This window comes from Meriones unguiculatus, chromosome X (genome assembly GCF_030254825.1).
Source record: "Meriones unguiculatus strain TT.TT164.6M chromosome X, Bangor_MerUng_6.1, whole genome shotgun sequence".
NCBI lineage: Eukaryota > Metazoa > Chordata > Mammalia > Rodentia > Muridae > Meriones > Meriones unguiculatus.
In genome coordinates, this window is record NC_083369.1 from 143,199,526 (window position 1) to 143,217,523 (window position 17,998).

General features: G+C 37.5%; 2 protein-coding genes across 4 annotated transcripts in view; both read left to right on the top strand.

Moving 5' to 3' along the window:
- The window catches only part of Mbtps2 (membrane bound transcription factor peptidase, site 2), a 50,104-nt gene that overhangs the window by 11,001 nt on the left and 21,105 nt on the right, over positions 1-17,998 (top strand). For both annotated transcript variants that reach the window (XM_060375625.1, XM_060375624.1), the window contains 2 exons: positions 7,011-7,114; positions 8,650-8,777. In XM_060375625.1, coding sequence (XP_060231608.1) covers positions 7,011-7,114; positions 8,650-8,777 — 232 coding nt within the window. The remainder of the gene's footprint in view (positions 1-7,010; positions 7,115-8,649; positions 8,778-17,998) is intronic.
- On the top strand, positions 8,650-17,140 carry Yy2 (YY2 transcription factor). 2 transcript variants are annotated; one of them, XM_060375627.1, is made up of 3 exons: positions 8,650-8,777; positions 13,738-13,917; positions 14,104-17,140. In XM_060375627.1, the coding sequence occupies exons 2-3, from the start codon at positions 13,786-13,788 to the stop codon at positions 14,896-14,898; spliced, it is 927 nt and encodes a 308-aa protein (XP_060231610.1). In that variant the 5' UTR covers positions 8,650-8,777; positions 13,738-13,785; the 3' UTR covers positions 14,899-17,140. The 2 variants fall into 2 exon arrangements, with proteins under 2 accessions (XP_060231610.1, XP_060231609.1); XM_060375626.1 differs by having other exon boundaries at positions 13,738-17,139.

A 17,998-nucleotide genomic window follows, 5' to 3' on the forward strand; every position in this document is an offset into this window, starting at 1 on the left:
CCAGCCATTAAGACCTGCCATCTGTTGCTCTAGTCAGTAGCAAACTCAGACTCTTATCTTATCTTACGTACTTATTAATGTATCCAGAAGACAATGTAGAGAAAGAACAGAGAACTAGTTGTAAAAAATTAAGTGAGTTATTTGAAATAAAGGCAAGTTGTGCTTTGGTGTAGGTTGTTTTGTGAGCTAAATGGCATGTGTGAGAGATAATCTTAGGTGTCAGAAACAAGAAAACTAAACTGAACAGATATTTTACCCAGCATGGGAATGGAGAAATAGGACACTGGAAGAAGAAAGGTTGCGCAATAAGATCCAAGTAAAGAGAATTTTAGATAACAAGATATTACACATACATTAAAAATGTTGATTATGAAAATAAGCTTCATAATCAGAGAACAGACACTTGGAATCATTAGAATTTAGAAAGTAACTGACCCTTGTTTTGCAAATCTCTCTTTGGTTACAAGACTTAAAAAGTGAAACTCATCTGCAAAAGCATAGTCTGAATGAGACGGTGGTAAAATTTTAGATCACAAAAGTCCTTGGGGAAAAAAAAAGTGAGGTTGTTGATTTACATGAACATGGGAACATGTATCAGTAAACTGTATCTTTGTTCTTATTTTTAAATATGTTATTTTTAGAGCAGATTTAACTTTATAGCACTACTGAGAGGAAATACCGGGATTTCCCTTGTACTTCCCACACAAACACAGCTACCCCAAGTTGAGTTGTCCATTTGTTACCAAACCCGTGGACCATCATCACCCAGAGTCCATGGTTTACATTTATGTCTTGATGTTTTAGGAAATGATAAATATTCATAGATTTGATGCCCCTATTTTTTTAATATCAAAAACTAAAAGCAGATTAAAAATGTGTGGCAAGGCAGATAAAGTGGAGGCTACATTTCTGATATGTATTACAAAGGACTAATACTAGTGTTTGAAGTATACGTAACAGATTTAGTAAGGAAGAGAGGAATGCAGCTGAGCGCATGATAGTGCATGTCTACAATCCCAGTACTCCAGAGGCAGAGGCAAAAGGATGACTGTAAGTTCAACATCAAGCTAGTCTCCCTAGCAAGTTACATACCACCCTGTTTCACATGAATACATCAGGAAAAGGGCAGTTGAGCCGTGAATAATCTACTCAGATTGCAGATTTGAATAAAATGAGCTTGCCTAATGTCATAGCTATCTATTTCTAAAAGAGCAGCTTGAAAAGATTTATGTATCTGTGCTGGTTAGTCTTATTGTGTTGCTTACCCATTTGATTTGATTTGATTTTTATTTGATTTGATTTGACTGTGTGGTGGTTCTTTCCTCTTGAATTAAGAAGTCTTATTAACATTTATTTATTTATTTAATTACAATTTATTCACTTTGTGTCCTGGCTATAGCCCTCTTCCTCATCTCCCAGACCCATCCTCTCTTCTTCTCACCCTATGCCCCTCCCCTAACCCACTGATAGGGGAAGAAAGTTAATTCAATTTTTTTTTTTTTATAGGAGGCCACAGCTGAAAGACTTTGGACTTTTAAAAGAGATTTTGGATTTTTAGAGATTAGATAATATAAAGGACTGAAAAATTAGTGTTTGAGTTTGTAAAGACTGTGGGCCTTTTAAAGTTATTTATAATTTTAATGTGAGGTCTTGGGGATGAATAAGAAACGTAAGATTATGTCTTAATAGTGATATTTTTGTTTGTCAAGTTGACAAGGGGTCAGTTGTGCTAGATGTATTTTTGTGTGTGTGTGTGTGTGTGTGTGTGTGTGTCATCTTGACACAAGAAGAAAAAAAGAGCCTCAGCTGAGAAAATGTTTCCATGAGATCCAGATCCAGCTGTAAAAAGCCTGGTGTGGAGGTGCATACCTATAATCCTAGCACTCAGGGAGGCAGAGATAGGCAGATCTCTGTGATTTCGGGCCCAGCCTGGTCTACAAAGCCATTCCAGGATAACCAAGGCTATGAGAGAGAGTGATCCAGGTGTAATGTATTAGCTCAATTAGTGATTGATAGGGGAGGGCTCAGCCCATTGTGGATGGTACCATCCATGGGCTGGTGGGCCTGGGTTCTAGAAAAAAACAGCTCTTTTGGCTTGGAAGAGCCTTCAAGGAAGTTGGTTCAGGTAAGAGATAGGGATTTTTCTCTCTGGGCTTGCAGAAACAACAGAGAGGCAGCTGCAGGACACAGGTAAAACAGAATCCTAAGAAAGAGATCTAAGGAGCCCTCACGAGTTTGGAGGAGCTCAAGAGAAAGGTAAACTAACTAGGTAAAAGGATTCAGAGAGAGATTCCTAAAGAGCTAGCAGTTTAGTTGTAAAATCAGTTGTAATATATTTGTTATATATTTAGTTGTAAATATATATTGTATATAGTTCAGAAAATAACGTTACCTTGCTGAGCTAGCAAGTTTTTACCTGAGAGAGAGAGAGAGAGAGATAGTAGACTGAGAAAGCCATGAGTAGTAACCCAGTAAGCAGCCTTTAGATTCTTGCTGTGTTTGAGTTCCTGTCCTGACTTCCTTTGATGATGAATAGCAGTATGGAAGTGTAAGCCAAGTAAACTATTTCCTTCTCAACTTTTTTTTTGGTCATGGTGTTTCGTCACAGCAATAGAAGCCCTAACTAAGATAATATTAAAATCTTCTAGGAGCGTTATTACCTCCTCTATAGCATAGTGGACAAAGATTAATGTATTTCATCCTCAAAATTACATTTTATGTAAATATGGTTATTTCTCTTTCAAGGTGAGGAAGGTGAAGTATTGGGAAGATAATATGCCAGCTTCCTCAAGGTTATTTAGCTTGTTAACAGCAGAGCTGGGATTCCAGTAATAACTGTTTACATAAGAATTTATCTTCCCAAATATTTGGACTTATGTATACAAGTGTCTTTTTTTTATGTGGTTTTGTTTTGAAAGTCTCCCTTTATAGTACTGGTGGCTATCCTGATACTCAGTAGGTAGCTCAGGCTGGTCTCAAACTTATAGTGATCTGCCTGCCTCTGCCTCTAAGAAGCTAGGATTAAATTGTGGGACAATATTCCTGGCCTGTGCATTATCTTTATCATGAAAGCAGAAACTTAATGGATAAGGGGATAGCTCAGTGGATATGAGCATTTGCTGTAAAATCAAGAGGATCTGAGTTCAAATTTCCAGCAGCCATGTGTCTTTTTGGTGCCTGCAAACCTAGTATCACATGGTGAAGACAGGCTGATCTCTGGAGCTCCCTAGACATCTGAATGGTGGAGCCTCACATTCAGTTAGGGACCCTGTCTCGAAAGATGAGATACAGAGGGGCCAGCAAGATGGCTCAGTAGATAACGGCACTTGCCACTAAGCCTGACAACCTTAGTGCTTATCTGCAGGACCCACCTGTTGGAAGAGGAGAACCAACTCCTTCATGTTGTCCTATAACTTCCACAAGTATACTATAGCAAGTCTTCACCCACACACATACACAAACAGTTAATTAAGGAGAGCAAGAGAAGATATCCAACACCCACCATCCCCCTTTGGCCTCAGCAGTGTGTACAGGGGCATGTGTACTTGCACACTTTAAACTTCACACTTGACAAGTGAATAATCAAGTCACAAAAATAATTACAAAAAAAGCAAAAAAAAATTCCAAAATATTTAAATGCACAAAATATAATGTACCTATTAAAAACCATGTTTAGGTGCTGGTTAAAAAAAAAAAACAAAAACAAACAAACAAACAAAGCCTGATGGTGCATGTTCACAATCTTAATTGAAAGACATCATGACAGGGAAATTCTTGGGGCTTTCTGGCCAGGCATCCTAGCCTAATCATTGAACTCCAGGTCCTGGTGAGAGATCTCATCTCTAAAAACAAGGCAGTGGCCAGAGAAGTGTCTCAGAGGGTAAGAGCATTTGTTGCTCTAAGGAGGGCCAGGTTTGGGTCTCAGAACCTACAGTGCCTCACAACGATCCACAACTCCAGTTCCACAGTATCCGATACCCTCTTCTGACTTTCTGGGCACCTGGCACATACGTGGCGCACCTATATACATGCAAATAAAGCACTCATACACCAAAAAAAAAATAATAATAATAAATAACGATTCTGACAGACATGGTAGTACACACCTTTAATCCCAGCATTTGGGAAACAGGGGCAGGCAGATCTCTGTGAGTTGGAGGCCAGCCTACTCTACAAAGCAAGCCCAGGACAGCTAGTGCTACATAGAGAAACTCTGTCTTCAAAAACAAAAAAACACTCCACTCATACACATAAAATCTAAATATCTGTTTTTAATATATTTACATTACATGTGAATGTTTTGCCTCAGTGCATATATGTACACCACATCCATGCCTGTTACATTCCCTGGAACTGGGATTATGGCTTGGTGGCAGCCAAGATACAGGTTTTGGATCCTCAAGAACAAGTACTCTTAACTGCTGAACCATCTCTGCAGCCCCCTAAATTTGTCTTTTTTTTTTTTTTTTTAATTTAAAAAAGCATGTTGAGTTAGGTATGATATAGTGTAAACTATACCATATATAGTATGGAATACTAATCCTAGCCCTCCGGAGACTGATGCAAGAGGATCTTTCTCAATAGGTAAATTCAGCTATGTATATTAAGACTTTGACTCCAAAAACAAAAAGATATGAAAAAAATATATAGAACTAGAAAATACTCATGAAGAGAGAGGTGAAAGTACAAGTTTCAAAATCTTGTTTATAATTTTCGAAAGTAGGTGTAGCCAGGCATGGTGGCGCACAACTGTAATCCCAGCACTCGAGGAAGCAGAGACAGGTGGATCTCTGTGAGTTCAAGGCCTGATCTACAAAGCCAGTCCAGAACAGCCAAGGCTACACAGAGAAACCCTGTTGGGAGAAAGAGAAGAAAGGTGTGTAGGAAGAGACTGGAACTATATGACAAAGCATTGAGAAGAGACCGCTTTTCTCTTTGTGAAGTGAGCAGGACTCGAGGTTTCGATTTGTTTTCCTCTTTTGTTTTTAAGGATGTATTTATCTGTATTTTATGTATATGAGCGGTTTTGTATGTATGGGCACTTGTGTAGACTTGGTTCTCATGGAGGCCCGAATAGTATGTCACATCCCCCGGACCTGGACAGTTGTGAGCCACAGTGGGCGTGCACCCTTCAGGAGCAGTAGACTGCTCTTAACCGCTGAACCATCTCTCCAGACCCAAATTTTCCTGTTTTTAGCACTTTTAGTTAGTATTAAAATGATAATTTGTAAATGAAGGAAGGCAATTTCTCCAGAGAGATTTCTTTTGCTTTTTAAGTCTCTTTGTTGTTTTGTTGTGTTTTGTTTTTTGGAGATAAGGTTTCTCTGTGTGTAGCTTTTGCTGTCCTGGACTCACTTTGTCGACCAGGCAGGCCTCGAACTCACGGAGATCAGCCTGCCTCTGCCTCCGTGAGTACTAGGATTACAAGCGTGCGCCACAGCGCCCTGCTCTGTTCCCGTTTTGTACTGTGAGCAATGGGCGTTCCATATGGTCAGGCTCGCTCTCTCCTTAACAGATGAAGTACATGCTTGTAAAACAACTCCTGCTTCTTAATATGTCCATGAGTCTATATTGCACGCATATTTGCTTCTATTTCTCTGATAGCTAAATTGATAGGGTAAGAGGAATGAACAGCTTCCATTACTATTTATTACCTCTAATCACTCGAGTATTTCAAAGAGCCTCACTGATTTGCTGTTATTACTCAGCATGCCAAGACACAAGGCAAAACAGCCGCAGGAACAACAGCTGCTGCGTGGGGCTGGGCTAAATCCCGTTTTCGGGGTCGTGGTAGAGACAAGCAGGATTGGGAAAGAGGGTGGAAGGAATAGGGTGCAGAGGACGGGGCAGCGAACCATCAGATCTCAAGAGAGGCGCCTAAGGCGCCTCGGGGTGTGGCATGGTTGCTGCCTTGGGAAGACTCCACGGGCGTGTCCCGCCAGCAAGCGCTTCAAACGAGGGGGGGGGCAGGGGGCGCTCTCCTCACTCCTCAGCTGCTGCTCGCGCCAGCCAGCGCTTCAAGGGGGGGGGGCGCTCTCCTCAGCTGCTCGCGCCAGCAAGAGCTTCAAACGGGAGGAGAGGGGGCGCTCTCCTCACTCCTCAGCGGCTTGCTCGCGCCCAAGCCCTCCCTGTGCTCCGCCTCGTGCTCCCTGAAGCCAGCAGCCATCGTGCACCTGGTGTAAGCAAAAGCAGTTCAAAGACAGGACTGAGTTTTTTGTTTGTTTGTTTGTTTTGAGACAGGGCTTCTCTGTGTAGCCTTGGCTGTCCTGGAACTAACTCACTCTATAGATCAGGTGGGCCTCAGACATGGAGACGGCCTGCCTCTGCCTCCTGAGGGAATTAAAGGTGTACACCGCTACCTCTGGCTAGGAATAAGAATTTTAAGAAATGTTTCCGAGTTGAGCCTGCAGCCCTTAAATTAAGGATAGATCAACTACTGCCACTTTTGTCATCACTCCGTTTTCTCCAACTGATACTCAGGGCACCCTCATTCTTTCCCGTGGTAAAGCTCGTAGGAATATAGAGTTTTTTGGTTTTTGGGTTGTTTTTGTTTGTTTGTTTGTTTGTTTTTTGTTTGTTTGTTTTGTTTTTTTTTTCAAGACAGGATTTCTCTGTGTATCTTTGACTATCCTGGACTCAATTTGTAGACCAGGCTGGCCTCAAACTCATGGAGATCCACTTGCCTCTGCCTCCCTGTCTGCTGGGATTACAGGCATGTGCCACCGAGCCTGACTCCAGATGTAACTTTTTAATATAGTCTTTCCCGTTCCCTTTAAATTGGTAGTAAGCCTGATTTACAGAAATTGCACAGATTAAAACAAAGCATTGCTTTTTCTTTAATTATGGTAGAAATCAAAATTGATCATTAATGGTCATAATACTTGTAGAGCATGGAATATTAAGTTTGGAGGTTTCAGCCTTAAGACAGTGAAGGTCATGCCTCGTGGTATACAACTGGGACTCTGCTGTACGCACACCGCTAATCACTGCTGTATTATGTCTATGAACAGGTCCCTGGTATAAATTTGCCTGTCAATCAGCTGACTTACTTCTTCGCTGCGGTCCTCATTAGTGGTGTTGTACATGAGATTGGACACGGTATAGCGGCTATTAGGTAATCAGACTTAACTGTTTCTTTTGTACTACATGCAAAGGAGCTTTTCAGTGAAGAGGGTTTCTTCCTAAAATCGTGTATATTTGATGATTTATTTTTTCTTCTGTAGAGATTACTCTATAGCCACCGTTTATCACTTTGGGGTAGTTTTTGTTTTTTTTTTAATAATATATGTGTATATTGCTGATATGCCATTCTAATCATGTGATCCCCTGTATTCTAAGTTTTTCTGTTCTTTCTGCCAGCATCACTGGTGATGAGGCAGTCAAATATATGAGCTTATGGTGGCCATTCTTGTGTGGCCACCACACCTCCCCAACTACAGGGTTTTAGCCAGGGTTAGTAAACATGAGTTCACTCCTACAGAGGGAACCAACTAAAAAGTGCTTGGTTATCCACATAACAATTGTGGCAGACTGATTGTTGCTATAGCCACAAGGTTTACAGCTGGGTAAGACCATTGATGTCTTTTTTTTTTTTTTTTTGTCCTAGCAGATATGCCACTAGAAACTATGATATTTTTTAAAAAAAAATCTCATTACCAACAAAGCATGAATTAAATAGTTGTCTAAGGTAATGCTTTCCTCATAGTACCTTTTGGTCCTATGAGACTATTAAATATATAATATGTATTTGTAGTAATGAAGTAGTGGAAAAACTATTCTTTTTAAGTACTGTCTTCCCATTAACTATTTTAAATGTACTTTATTTTGGGGAAGAGGTGGTAGAAAGGTGGTAGGAAAGGTTTCTCTCACCCAGGAGATCCTAAGACACAGAGGTCTTCCTTCTTCAGTCTCTCCAGCTATTAGAATAACAAGCATGTGCCTTAGGATAATGCGTTAAGATTAGAATAATAAACATTCGCTCAACAGAAATATACTTACATAAATCTTGAGTTGTATTTATAATAACTAAGGCAGATAAATGTGTTTGAATCATATATTCGAGTTATACATTCCCTTTTGTCCTTCTCTGAAAATAGTTTATAGTACACTGTAAATTTCTTTTTTCTTCTTGTCCTTCTCCTCCTCTTCCTCCTTCTTCTTTTCGAGATAAGGTTTCTCTGTGTAGCCTTGGTTATCCTGGACTTACTTTGTAGACCAAGCTGGCCTCCAACTTACAAAGTTCTACCTGCCTTTGCCTTCCTGAGTGCTGGGACTTATAGGTATGAGTTACTGTGCCTGGTTCTGCTGTGTAAATTTCTATCACTGATTTCTCATAGAATTATATATATTATATGTATATAATATATATATGTTATATATATATCATATTTCAGTTATATATTCAACAATAGCAAAATCTTAAAATTTTGGCATTTTTAAGTGTATTTCTAAGTTCTCTAGAGCCTAGGCCAAATAAGTATACATGATTTTAAAGTTATGATTTTAGTCTAGATATTTTTTCTCTCCAGGAAGATTGTTTTTAAAGATTTGAATTACAGTAGATTTTAAGATAACATCATTATTAACTTAATAATTATGATAATAGTAAATTTCTTTTTTTTAATGTGATTTTTTTTTAATGCTTTTTAGGGAACAAGTTCGATTTAACGGCTTTGGAATTTTTCTCTTCATTATTTATCCTGGAGCATTTGTTGATCTCTTCACCACCCATTTGCAACTTATATCACCAGTCCAGCAGCTAAGGATATTTTGTGCAGGTAATAAACAGACTTCACTTTATTTAATTTAATTTTGTGTGTTGTTTGGGTTTTGATTTTCTTTGATTAGTGATTTTATTGAAAGTACTCTCATGAAAAATAATATTTGGTTAATAAAGTCAGCTCTTAGATTACTTCAAAAGCAATTTTTTTAAACCAACAAATTATTAAAAACGTAAATTAAAAGAAGGGGAGAAAACTTCATATTTGCTGAAGCAAAAGTATGATCAAAACCTGAAACCACAACTGTGAAGAATGTCAACTTAGCTGAAATATACAGAAATGTACAAAAGTCAAGAAAGAACATGAAAAGTCAGTCCCATGATAAATCATGATTCAAGAATGAAGAAAAGATGGTATGCAAGGATTGATGCTGAACTTTAGCACTGTCGGAGTTCAATTATTCAGAAAGACTCATCTGGAAATATACAATTATATAGGGGAGAAATTCTGGGAAAAACATCCATCTCAGCTAAAGGAATACAAGACAAGTCCACCGTAATCCTACATCTCCTTAAATGGAATAACTAAGACTAAGCAAGTATGGAAATAGAATTTTTGAACAGACTGTGGTATAAAATAATTTACCAGGAAAAAAATAAAGAATTGAGGTGGGAGCCAACAACATGGTTCAGTGAGTAAGGATACGGGCTGCCAAGCCTAATGACCTCAGTTTGAAAGATTTCTAGGTCCTACGTGGTAGGAGAGTGAGAACCAACATCTACAAATGGTCCTATGAGTTCTTTGTTCATGCTATGTCACATGTGTATATGCACAAAATAAAGTGTAACAAAATTTTTTTTTAGGGGCTAGAGAATTGGCTCAGCAGTTAAGAGCTCTTGGTACTCTTGAAGAGGACCTAGATTTGGTTCTCAGTACCCACATGGTGGTCCACAGCTGTCCTTAAACTCCAGATCCAGGGGGCTCAATGACCTGACCTCCACAGGCCGTGTAGGTAAAACATTCACACACATAAAATAAATGACTCATAAAAGTATTTTTTTTTTTAAAGATGGAGATGGGTAAAGTAAAAGCAGTAAGTCTGCCTACTGATTCCTTTACTTTCTTAGTGGAGTAAATAAGATACTCGAGATTAAGGCATAAATTATGGTTTGATTGTAATAGTACACAGTAAATGATCTTAAAAAGTACACTTAAACATTTCCAGCGATCATAATGAATGTGTAAATGAAGCACACACAAAAGAAAGACTGTATATCAAGTGCTAATGTAAGCCAACTTACAAAAGAAAACCAAAATATATATTCTTCTTATATCATTATAAATTACCCCAAGCAAAAAGGAGATAAACTCTACTGTTAAAATGTCAGGTTGAAATACAGTACACTGATAGGGTGCTTGCCTAGAATCTGTGAGACCCTGAGTGATTGCCAGCCCTACAAAAAAAAGCCCTTAATTTAGATTTTTAAAATATCCCAAGTGTGTGATGTTTAGAAAAATCTATCTAAAAATTACTTAAATATTATAAAGTAAAACTTGCAGAATAGTCTATGCAAATAATAAAATGAGAACTAGTAACTGTGATTATTATTTTATGAAATACCAAATCAGAATACCAAACAAAATGGGAAAAGTACAAGGAGAATAATAATGTGTTCATCTTGTAGCATTGGAGAAAAGTATTTAAAGAGTAAGACCATAAAATCTCATAATTATTTATATAAAAATAGGTAAATCATATTAACAGAGGAGACAATTTCTTTTTAAATGTCCATGAAATTGACAAACAAAAAATCATATATTCTCTAATCTAAAGAATAATAGTAGGAAAATTTAGAAACTTGTCTTAATTACACATTGGATATATTTAATTAAAATCCATAATTGTTAATAATCATAAGTTGATTATATTATAGTTATGCTTATTTATAAATAATAATGACATTATTTTACTAGAATAGAAAGTAAAGCTTTACTAAAAGTAAATTTCAATGCTATACACAGTTATACACTTAGAACACACTTAGAAATGGAAATAAGTCAGTCAGGCAATCAATTTAAGAAATCTGAAAGTAGCCAGGCTTGATGTCGCACGCCTGTAATTCCAGCACTCAGGGAAGCAGAGGCAGGCAGATCTCTTCGAATTGAAGGCCAGAGTGGTCTACAAAGTGAGGTCAGACCAAGTAAGGCTACACAGAAAACTCTGTCTCAAAAAAATAAGAAATAGGAAAACAAGTATAAAATAGTTAAGAAATAATGGAGTCGGGGCTGCAGAGATGGCTCAAAATTTAAGAGCACTTGCTGCTCTTGCCAATGACCTAGTTCAGTTCCTGGCATCCACGTGGTGGTTTACAACCATCCTTAACTCCAAGTCTAGAGAATCTGACAAACTCTTTTGATTTTCAAAGACACCAGACATTTATTTGGTTCATGTACGTATTTACAAGGAAAATAATCGGACACATAAAATAAACATTTTTTAAAGAAATACTGGTGTAATTAATAATGATAGAATGAAACAACACAAAAAGAAATTACAGAAGAAGCAGAGTGTTAAATCTAAGTTTTTTGGAAAAACAAAATAAAACATTAAGCAACAAGAATTAACAATTATAGACAGGATTTGTATTTAGATTAGTAAATAATATCTGATACACAGGAAATTACACCTATTAAATCTGTATTCAGATTGGTGAATGATATCTGATACACAGAAAATTATATCAATTTTTAGTGTTTTTTGTTGTTTATCTTTGAGAAAATAACTGAACAAATAGAAGATTGTGAAAATAGCTGAAATTAACTAAACAGGCTAATAATTGCAAAGAGGAGAAATTACAGAAAATGATAAAGAATTCTCCTAAAAGTTTTATAGGTAGAATAATTTAAAGTCCTGAATAATTTTTTTCTTAAAAAAGATTATAAAGTGTGATGATGCATATCATAGTAGTCAAAAAAATATTCCAGTCATATAAAGCACATTTTAAACATTAATTGTTGAATGTCATTGTAGTGGTCCTTTTCCTTTGATATTATGTATATTGCAGTTATAATATATAATAAGCTATCTTTAGATACACACAACAGTTAGGATATATTTTATAAAGCTAACTTTCAAAGTAGTATCATCATAGTTCAAAAGTTTAAGTGTATGAATAATACTCAGCAAATATTCTCAATTATTTCTCCATAATTTTCATTCCATGTACATATGCATTTTGTTTGTTGTTGATAGATTTTTGTGGAGGGTTTGGGATTTTTGTTTTGTTTTGTTCTGTGAGACCTCCAGGCTGGTCTTGAACACCAGTCCTTCGTAACCTCCACCTTCAAAGTTAAAAGTGTAGGCATATGCCATCCAATAATATCTAGCAGAGGGGCTAGAGCTTAAGAGATGGCTCAGAGGTTAAGAGCACTGGCTGCTCTTCCAGAGGTCCTGAGTTCAATTCCCAGCAACCACATGGTGGCTCACAACCATCTATAATGAAATCTGGTGCACTCTTCTGGTGTACAGGTTTACATTAAAAAAAAACAAACATTGTAAACATAATAAATAATTTTTTTAAAAAATATCTAGCAGAAATTGAGTTTTGTTAGGAAAAGACAGCACTTACACATATATCACTGATAAATATATTATGTATATAATATATATTATATGCAATTATTTTATACTATATAATAATTTATTATATATTATTGTATATTATATGATATATTATTAGATATTGTTATATATTATATATCATATATAGCATATGTATGATATATAATGTGTATATTTGTGTATGTGTGTGGTAAAGCACAAAATGTGTTATATCTTAAGAATGCAAGGATGGTTTAACATTAGAAAAATTTTTTTACCTGAGATAGGGTTTTTCTGTGTAGTCTTGGCTATCCTAGACTCTCTTTGTAGACCAGGCTGGCCTTGAACTCACAGAGATCTGCCTGCTTCTGCCTCCCTGAGAGCTGGGATTAGAGGCATGCACCACTGTGTCTGGCCTTGTTGTTGTTGTTGTTTCTTTTGTGTTGTGTTGTGGTGTTGTTGGTTTTTGTTGTTGTTGTTCTTTGAAACAAGATTTTTCCTTGTAGCCCTGGCTGTCCTGGAAGTCTCTCTGTAGACCACACTAGCCTTGAATTCAGGGATCTGCTTACCTCTGCCTCCCAAATGCTGGGGTTACAGGTGTGCCTCACCACCTCCCGGCAAACATTGAAATTTTTGAAAAATAAAGTTTACTATCAGGGAAAAATTTTTCTATCCAACATGGCAAGCCTAAAAATTAACATTGGTATTTTTAAAACCATACTTAATAAAAGGAGTAGTTGGATGTTTCATGTATTTATTTTTGTAATAAATATGTTAAAGGACAAGGACAATCAACTATTATTGATATTAACTGTTGGAGTGTCTATTAAATAAGTCTTGTGGTTAAATAAGGGGAAATAGAGAATTTTAACAGGACTGAGGATAGATAGCTCCTTGGTAGGATACTTGTATAATATGCACATACGAAATACAAATTAAAAAGGAATAGACTTTCTTTTTTCCTAGATCTGATAAAAGCCTAGCAGAGCAAAGTTCAGAAAATCAGCTGAAATAAAATATAGGAAGCTTCAATAAAGAAACCACATGGGAAATTTATATTCAGGCAGTAAATGGACGGGACAGTTCACAGGAAAAGCCAATGGCAAGCTCCGCAAAATGCCACCAGTTTCACAATCATTTAGGCATGCGCAAAGGATGCTTTCTGGATAGTCGCAGTTCAGTGACGTAGTAGTGACGTTTTAGTGACGTCCAACGCATGCGTCTAATCCTCCTTGGAAATAACGCCTAGCGTCTCCGACGACGGCCAGCTGTTCACAGAAGAGCGCGCTTTTCGTCAGCTCTGGGGTTTGCTTGCTTTTTTTCATTGTAATTTTATAGTTTTGGCATTTTCTTGTTTTGTTTTATTTAGCACGCAAGTGCGTGCTTTTCTTCCCTGATTCTTTTTCTTTTCCACAGCTATCGCCTACCTGTTTGCTACCCAGTACTGCTACGTGGATCTCCGCCATGGCCTCAGAGCAAGTTACGTGCGTCACCACAGAAGATGCAGAGATTCCCGCCGCTCTTGTGGAGCTGCAGCCACTCACTTTAGAGAGAGCTTCTGTGGAGGAAAGCCAAACCGTTGAAATGTATGCAGATGTAGGTGTCGATTGGGCGTGTGGTGACCACTGCCACTCTCCTCTTATTACTCTGAAGCCAGTTTCGGGCAGCAACCTGAGTAATGGGGACCATGATCAGGAAGCTATCATCCTGGAGAAAAGAAAGGAGGTGGTGGGCTACCAGGACTCAGACATCCTACTAATCCATTCTAATTTTGAAAACCAGATGGTTGTTCCAGTTATTCAAGATGACTACCTCCAGCTGACCGCTGCTTCTTTACCTAGCTTCGTGGAGTCAGAGAATGATCAAGGTGAGCTCAGCCCGTTTGAAGGGAATCTCTGTGGTTTAGCGACCATTATCGACGGCAGTGCAGAAGGCACGAACCCTGACCTGGGTGAGCAACAGTGGGTGCAGAGGCAGATTCAAATCGAAGCTCTTGAGGGAGAATTCCCCTTCCCAGTGTGGGAGGCTCAAGAGGAAAAAGAAGATACCGTGGCTGAAGGGCAGACCGTTGACTCGCCTCCCGATTATTCCGAGTATATGATGGGAAAGAAATTTCCTCCTGAAGGAATACCTGGCGTCGACCTGTCTGATCCCAAACAACTGGCAGAATTTACTAGCATGAAAAATAAGCCCAAAGGAGACTTTCCAAGACCCATAGCTTGCTCTCATAAAGGTTGTGGGAAGATGTTCAGGGATATGGCTGCTATGAAAAAGCACTTGCACATCCATGGGCCTAGAGTGCACGTTTGTGCAGAATGTGGTAAAGCTTTTATTGAGAGTTCAAAGCTGAAACGTCATCAGCTGGTCCACACTGGAGAGAAGCCCTACCAATGTGCCTTTGAAGGCTGTGGGAAACGCTTTTCCCTGGATTTCAATTTGCGCACACACCTGCGAATCCATAATGGAGACAAGCCCTTCGTGTGCCCATTTGATGGTTGCAGCAAGAAGTTTGCTCAGTTGACAAACCTGAAATCGCATATCGTGACACACGTTAAGAATAAGAATGACCAGCAGTAAGAAGTGAGAAGATCCTTCTGAAGCCTCGGAAGTATTTTACAGTAATGTGCCTGGGAATCAGTATACCTCACATTTGAATAGTTTCTAGGAAAGTTATTGCAACTGTACAAATCTGAGGTTTATGTTTTGTTAGCGTATTATATTGCTAAAATGCCCTGTTTGTGCTGCAGTGATGTTTTTGTGAAGTTTTATTTCAGCCAGAGAGACTAATTCATTAACCTCACGTTGTTGCTAAGATATCTTATGTTTTGTACTGATATTTTTCAAGCTTGGTTTCAACCAGAGAGTAATTCACAAACCTCATATTGTTGCTAAAGATGGCCTGTGTTCTTTTAAGATGGATGTTTTGAGAAGTTTGGTTTCAACGGGAGACTTAAGATTATGAACCTCATATTGCTAAGATATCCTATCTTCTGCAGTGGTGTTATAAAACTTGGTTTCAGCAAGAGACTATTTCGTGAACTAGATATACCAAAATGACTTGTTTTATTCTACAGTGGTGTTTTTGTGAAACTTTTGTTCAACAGACTAATTCAACGAACCAACCTAAAGATAGCCTGTGTTATTTTGCTCTGAAGTTTTTTGAGAAGCTTAATTTCAACAGGAGTTTAAAATCACAAACCTCATTGTTGCTAAGTTGCACTGTGTTATTCTGTGGGGTAGTTTTTTGTGAAGTTTGGTTTCAACAGGAGACTAAATCACAAACTTCATATTTCTTAAGTATCCTGTCTCCTGCAGTGGAGTTTTTCTTAAGTTTGGTTTCAACAAGTGACAATTTCACGAACTTCGTATACTAAAATGACCTGTTTTATTCTATAGTGATATTTTTATAAGACTTATTTGCAACAAACTTCATATTGCTAAAGAGCCCTGTATCACTCTGCAGTAGTGTTATTGTAAAGTCAGTTTTGACAGGAGAATAATTCATGAAGCTCACAACGGTATGTTGCTAATAATGCTCTGTTTTCTTCTGCAGTGGTATTTTTGTGAAGTTTGGTTTCAATACGAGACTAATTCGTGAGCTTTGTATTCTTGATAAGATGCCCTGTCTTAATTTGCAGTGGTGTTTTTGTTAAATTTGGTTTTTACAAGAGAATAATTCATAAAATTCATGTCAAATTACATTTCTTTATACAACTAATGAAATAGGACTTCCTTATTCTCATAAATACACAGTTTACTTATTATATATTTAAGTTGTGTGTTCCAAATGCTCATGTTTATACTTTTAAGAATATGTTTAATAATTGTATATATGATTTCTGTGGAGTTGACTAAAAGTGGTCTTTAAAAACAAATGGGCAGTTTTGTACATTTATATTATCCTGATAAAGAAACTTTATAGGTTTGTTTGCTGCCCTAATTTTGACAGCATTCCTTGATTCCAACACATTTTGCATAAGTTTCTCTTAACTGTATTAGACAGTATAGAAAGTTAAGTAACGTAATATTAGCCAATTTAAACATCTTTTAGTCACTTTATCCCCTCCCTGCATACTACTTAAAGTGCTGTTGTTGAGCGTAGTTTCTTTGTCTGATCAATTAAGAATAGTGCTTGATTGCATAATATTTTTGTCTTTGAATTGATTACATTTTTGGTGTGTACTTTTGTGTTATAGAAAAAAGCAAAAATAAAATAACTGTTTGAAGAATGAACAATAGCTTGCTTGTGTGAATATGGTAGCTAAAAAGTAAGGAAAGGGGGAACTGCTGCTGGCATCCATTCAGAGCATTTGGTAGTGCACACGACAGTCACCTGTGACAACAAATTATCTAGCCAAACTGTTGTGCCACTACTAAACATATGCTCTGGAGAAAGCAAAAGTGGTGAGAAGTATTTCAGAAACGTACTTGTAAACAAATCATTAATAGACAAGAGGTTGTTTAGATAAATGAAATGTGTCTGTTTTACACATGTCCACTCTTACCTGGCCATTAGAATTTAGAGGGTAAAGTACCAGCATCAAGTCTGGGAGACAATTGGAAAGGTCATTATAAGGTCAAGAAACCAAACTACTACTCATTTTTAGATTCTCAGATAAAATGTGACATCTGAAACACGAATGTTTTAATTAACTGACACAAAATAGAGCCCAGCACGCATTTATTCCTGGCACTTGGGAGGCAGAAACAGGTGGATCTCTGTGAGTTTGAGGTCAGTCTGGTGTACAAAGTGAGTCCAGGACAGCAAAGGCTACACAGAGAAACCCTGTATCAAAAAATAAAAAAATAAAAACCACAACAAAAAAAGAACCATGAGTATGTTGATGTAAACTGGGAAAGATTTACTACAACAGAGCTAGTTAACAATTTCAGGGTTTCTGTTTGGAGTTTTGTTTTTTGGTGCTATTTATTGAACCAGGGTTTGTTTCCCTATGTAGCTCAGATTGCCCTCACTTCTGTCTAAGTTTCCTGAATGCTGGAATTACAGGTGTATACCACCCTTTCTGATATGAGCATACCAAAAATTAAAGTGCACAGAATAGGGAACTAAAGAGAAACAAATCTTAGAGGAGAAAAAAAATTATGTGTTACAAAAAACAAATTCCTCTGTGTGTATACAAATTAGTTTTTAAAGTACAGCCTAATTTTCAAAAATTCCAAAGATATTAATAGGCAACAAGCAAAATAGCTCTCAGATAGTAGAACTGAAAAGAACCATATAAAATGTCAGGGCTTACTCATAATAAATAATTAGAATTCAGCTGTGCTTGGTAGTGCACGCCTGTAATCCCAGCACTCTGGGAGGCAGAGACAGGCAGATCTCTTGAGTTCGAGGCCAGCCTGGTCTACAAAGTCAGGTGTGGTGGATTAAACCGGTAGTACCAGCAACTTGAAAAGCAAAATGGTTCTCAGTTTGAGGACAGCTTGGGTTACACGGGAAAATCCTGGGTGTTTGTTTGTTTGTTTGTTTGTTTTGTTTTTGTTTTGTCAAAAACTAAACTTGATAACATGGAATATAATTTGGGGGAGGAAAGCATGTAAATTATTTCTCATTCCCTTACACATACATTCTTTATGTCCCCCATTTCATGACATGTTATTGGTTGAGGGTCACTAGACATTTTAGCTTGTACACAATTCTTGACACATGTACCAA

What these genes read in the sequence shown, in the direction of transcription:
- Yy2 (XM_060375626.1), top strand. Translation starts at nt 13,786, where the DNA reads ATGGCCTCAGAGCAAGTTACGTGCGTCACCACAGAAGATGCAGAGATT.